This window comes from Phyllostomus hastatus, unplaced genomic scaffold, assembly GCF_019186645.2.
Source record: "Phyllostomus hastatus isolate PE091 unplaced genomic scaffold, TTU_PhHast_1.1 phas_contig_113, whole genome shotgun sequence".
NCBI classification, from domain to species: domain Eukaryota; kingdom Metazoa; phylum Chordata; class Mammalia; order Chiroptera; family Phyllostomidae; genus Phyllostomus; species Phyllostomus hastatus.
Genome location: NW_025333530.1, coordinates 14,170,318 through 14,175,399, shown reverse-complemented (window position 1 = coordinate 14,175,399; position 5,082 = coordinate 14,170,318). Strand labels below are relative to the sequence as shown.

Sequence of the window (5,082 nt, the reverse complement as noted above, 5' to 3'; positions counted from 1 at the left end):
TTGTAATCTAAAACTATAAGAGAGACCTATTTTTTCTGCATTCTGCTCTCACATACTCTTTAATGAGGAGATAATAACCTGGCTGCTTTAATGGGAAGAAGGGCCAAGGGGCATGGGTGAGGGAAAGGCGTGGGTTGGGGGTATTGCAAAGTATTTTGAAAATACAATTGTACTATTAGATAATGTATTAAAAGCAACAATGATGATATAATTAATGTCAATTAAGCACTTAGTGTATGTCAGTTCCTCTCCTAAGTGCTCTTTCTATATGGCATCTCCACTAATCATCACATGGACTGTATATTTATTATTATGCTTATTTTCATAAGAACAAATTGAACTCCAGTGAGGGAAAGGGATTTGCTTTGGTCCACATTTTGCAAATGGTGGACCTGGGATTTGGACACAAGCCTGCTGTGCCAAAGGTAGTACTTACTCACTGTACCTCCTAGGCTCTCAGCAACACCCTGGAGCCCCCCACACACATGGGGCCATGGAGATGGAGCATCAGTTTATTCTCCCACACTCTGGTATGCCATATGGTAGGGGTGGGGCTGGCCTTCTTCTTCCTTCCCTTCTTGGGTGGATACTTTGTCTCCATGATACGCCCATGTCAGTCCTTTCCTGCAAACTTGATTTCCCTCTCTGCCATTTCTTAGAGCCCATCTCATCTCTCTGAATGTTTTTTTTCTTTCTCTGTCTCGCTCCTTCCCTCCCTCATCTGTCTGTCTGTGTCTCCCCCTCTCTTTCTCTTCTTCTCTCTCTTGGTTTGGCTTTACAAATAAAATATGAATTTAGCTAGAAGTTCATACCACATAAAGGGAAGAAGTGATGAGTATAAGTAGCAAACAGAGCCCAAGAGTAGTTAACACCCTGACACAGGGTATGTGGGCTTTGTGAGGAGGCTACTGAGGATCTTTAGGTTTCTGCTCTTAGGGCCCTCCAAGCTTCCCTTCATGATCAGCAGCCTTCATGCTGAGGAGTGACCTCCTGGATTCTTCCCCAACCATTAGCGCCTGTTCTATCAACTAGAATGTCTGTGGCTTTGGAAAGGCCTTTCAGTGTCAAACTGTTTCTACTGTCAGTGGATTGTTGCTTTGGATAAACAAGCTGACTGTAAAAAATCAGGTATCTGACATTCATATCTTAGTATGACTTAGCTGAACTAGCTAGCTCAGATCAAGAGTCTCAAGGGCCAGTCATTTTGATGGCAATGGGGAGGGAGGCAATAACAATGAGACATGGTTAGTTGGTGTAGGGGCTTTGAGAGGGCTCTGGGCAGCTGGGTGAAATATGCTGTGTCTCTGCAGGTGAGGATTCCATCAGCACCCTGGGTCTGATCCTTGGCATGGGGTTATCACTGCTGCTTGTGTTTGTCCTGGGCTACAGCCTGGCCAAATGGTACCAGCATGGGTACTGCTGGGATGGTGAGTGAACACTTGACTCTGTAGCCCACTTCTGCCAAATCCCTCCTCTCCTGTAGCAGTTGGGGAATTGGGTGGGGCTGCAAACTCTTCAGCATGGTGCCATGCAAAAATGTTTCCTGTGGTGGCTGCAGTGGTTGAAGACTTGGGTAGGTGGATGAGCACTTGAGGTGGTGGGGGTAGGGTACTAGCACCTTTATCAAGGGAGTGGGAACTCCTCCCACCCCAAGCAGCCAGGTTCCTTTTCTCTCAGAGCTCACAGGAGTTCATCCTTAAGGCCTGTATGGGCCTCCAGGCCACAGGCAACAGCCTAGACTGGCCAAGCTCCAGGTGTCCCTGGCTCTGGCTCCCTGTATATCTCTTCCCCGATTGTGGGTTGGGGTCCTCTCCTAAGCTTGCTGATGCTTTAGCTTTAGTGGGAGGTTCCTGGAATTTGGTGTGATATGCCCAACTCTGACCCACAGCTGCACTTTTCTTAGGATCCAGGAGAGCTGGGAGGGCCTGCTGAAATGCCGAGAGGTAGAGAACATTTCCCAGATCTGCAATTAACTTCAACAGCTTCCACAAATGCTTGTTAAACACCTGCTATGTGCCAATGCCCATTTTCATAATATGATTTTCTTTAAAAGTCCATGCAAGAACAAAATTCTTAGTCTCTGTTTTTATAGATGAAAATGTGAGGCTAAAGTCAGGGTTGAAAAATGGTAGAGTCTGGACTGAAGCCCAGATCTGCTTCTTTGGGGTTCCAAGCTAGGACTGCTTTCTTCCCAGGGTAATCAATACCCTTAGAAGAGAAATACCCAGTGGCAGCATATGTCCTGAAAAAGTTGGTGATTCAGTCTGGGAAGATGGGGTATGGGGCAGGAGGCAGAAAGTTCAGGAACTTGGGACTTACCCACAGTATCCTGAGGCCCAACCAGCCACTCCACTCCTCCCAGACAGGGGTAAGGGAGCACCAGATGCTCCCAGAGGGGTGATGGGCAGCTTTCCCTGGATATTCTAATCCTCTCTTTTTGGATTGTCTCCCTAGGACCTAATTTTGTCTTCAACTTGTATCAAATTCGGTGAGTAGATTCAGCGCAGGTCTGGGTAAGGTGGGGGTGGAAGGTTAGTATGCTTGAGAAAGGATCAGATATGAAACCAAAGCTTACTGCTTCCCTTCCCTGTCTCCTCCCCTTCCCCTAAGCAAACAAGAGAAACAGAAGGAGCCAGGGGCTATTTAGAATTTTTAGAAAGTGAATGAAAACTTTGTACATGGATAAGATCATGTAAGACCCTGATGACAGTGATTCCCTTAACATTCATTCATTCATTCATTCATTCATCTACTCATCATTTATTCAGGAAGGATTTATTATGGCAGGTATTGTGGTATTAGTTTCTAAGGGTACAAAGATAACTAAGCATAGTCTCTGTCTCCAGGTATTTCACTGTCTAGGTCTAATTACAAATAATGTAATCTCAAGCATAGTGTGGTGTTGAGAGGAGCAAATGAAGACAATCAGGGATTCAGGGAACAATAGTCAGAAAATCCTCTTGGGATAAGTCATCTTGTCCTCTCTGCCACAGGGCAGGCCTGCTCCTTATCTGCTTCTGAGAGATGGGGTAGCTTCTATTCTGGAAGGTAAGTCACTGAGCCACTGCCAGGAACTTCTTTCCATGTCCTGGTTCAGAAAGAAGCTAGGTTCTCAGCCCCAATAACCTGATTGGATATTCTTTCTCAGGAACTCAAAGGAGCTGGAGATGGGTCTACCCTTTACCATCAGTGGCCACATCAGCAGTCCAGGCTACCTGAGATTCTCCAATAGGTTAGTCTGATGTGGGGGCAGCATCCAGGTTTTTGGAGCCCATGAGAGGTGAGTGAAAGGTTGGTGAGCTCCTGAGTGATGTCCCAGTAAACTTTTCAGACAGTCCAGGCATGCAAGCCTAGCACCAAGGTCTGCTTGGAACGCAAAGTGATAATTTGGTTCATCCTATACCTTCTTGGGGGTGGTTGCTGTAGAAGATGATCTCAGAAATGAAGGCTCAGGGTCATGCTATCCCCACCTCCTGCCAGCACTGGGCTGTTTCTTTGGCAGTTGTCCATCTAATCCATGCCCTGCCTTTCTTTCCTGGGGAGGTTCTATTTCTAATCAGACAGACCCTTCTAAAGTAGAACTTATGTCTCAACCTTTTGCTCTGAGATTAAGGCTCCAGATGCCTACTCTGTTCAAGAAGCATCACTCCAGATCTTCATTTCTGAAGTTTCTAAGCCCAGGAACCATGGGCTGGCTTCATGGATGGCTGACTCTTTGGTCATACCTTCTTTCCCCTGCCTTCAAGCTCATCCCTTCTCCACATCCCAGTTGCTTCTTCTCAATCCAAACATTTTCTCTCTCCAGCAGTCCCTTGTGGACCCTCAGTTTCTCTGTCATCTCTCCCCCTGCCCCCCACAGACCACCACACTCAACTTCTCCAGGTGTTCCTCCCTCTGCCACTCTCCTCTTGCTCAGGAGAAGCTGGGGAAGATATGACAATATAAAGGAATCCTTACCAAGCCTCATCACTTTGTCAGCCTCCCTTTTCTTTTTCTGTAGGAGGAGACTCCTGGGTCAGCACCGGTACCTCCTGGGCTCCCTCAGGCTGCCTTTATCTTCCTTGGTTTGTGGACAACAACTTTTCTGGGCATACCACCCTCCCGTGGCATAAAAGGTCCAGGAGAGTCATGCCTCTGGGGACAGAGTCCAGCAGAGTAGCAGTGGCTTTCTCACAGGAGTAAAAGAGGCAGCCATTCCCTAGGGAGGAAGGACTGGTCCCCAGGAGGTCCCTGAGCCTGTGTGGGGAGTTCTATGTATCCTGAAAGGCAAAGCCCTCCCCAGCTCAGCCCAGTGTGGGCTGGACCTGGAGACCAGAGGGGAGCTCTACCTGGAATGCTACAGGAGACCACTTCCCTTTGCAGGGCTGACACCAGGGAAAACTTGTCCTATCTTCAATAGACAAAATGATATGGGAATGGAGGTGATATGGGAATGATATGGGAATTCCAGACACTGTCCACCACCTGGTTCTGTTTTCCTTGCTGCTTACCAGTCTCAGTGCCACCAAGACAATTTTGACAACAGGGCTGATAACAGTCTAGAACATGTTCTTGTTTTTAGTCTCTTGCAATGGGGTAAGCATGGGGTGAGAGAGCTCTGACTCCTGGTGTTCTGCATTTCCTGTGCAAGGCCTGCCCTGAGATGGGGAAGTTAGACCAGAAATGGTAGAGTTGGGGGGAGGAACCCAGGCCAGACATAAAAAAAACAGAGAATGCACAAGGGAAGTCAGGAACCAAGTGCAGCCTGGTAGATAGCAGAACAGTTTGCCTTGTGAGTCACTACTTCCTCCAGTCTCTGCCCTGCTGAGAATGAGCCTGCCCTGGGATGCCATCTTAATAGGTTGTTTCTTAATGTGGAGTTTTTCAATCCAGGGAAACTGAGTTCCTGGGGAAGCTGTGAATACAGTAGGCTTGACACTGCCGCAACCTGCAGTTAGAAATTCCAGCCATGGCTTCCTTGCTGATGTCCCAACAAAAAGGCCAACAAGGTTCAGAAGCCCAGGACAGGGATAGGTGAGGAGGAGAGAAGTCATAATATTTGTCTTCCTATCTTCTCTTTCCTGTTCTTGCTTTGGGTCACAG

The 5,082-nt window shown here is 47.4% G+C and overlaps 1 protein-coding gene across 1 annotated transcript; it reads left to right on the top strand.

Annotated features, from left to right (window-relative positions):
• Window positions 1-383: 383 nt before the first annotated feature.
• On the top strand, window positions 384-3,242 carry SMIM35 (small integral membrane protein 35). Its single transcript, XM_045837500.1, has 4 exons — window positions 384-425; window positions 1,283-1,427; window positions 2,455-2,488; window positions 3,149-3,242. The coding sequence occupies exons 1-4, from the start codon at window positions 384-386 to the stop codon at window positions 3,240-3,242; spliced, it is 315 nt and encodes a 104-aa protein (XP_045693456.1).
• The last annotated feature ends 1,840 nt before the right edge of the window (window positions 3,243-5,082 follow it).

Excerpts from the sequence above, each read along its gene's own strand:
- SMIM35 (XM_045837500.1), top strand. The coding sequence starts at position 384 with ATGGTGGACCTGGGATTTGGACACAAGCCTGCTGTGCCAAAG. Across the intron at positions 426-1,282 it reads ACAAGCCTGCTGTGCCAAAG|CTGGGTGAAATATGCTGTGT; the intron begins GTAGTACTTACT and ends GGCTCTGGGCAG. Across the intron at positions 2,489-3,148 it reads TTCAACTTGTATCAAATTCG|GAACTCAAAGGAGCTGGAGA; the intron begins GTGAGTAGATTC and ends ATTCTTTCTCAG.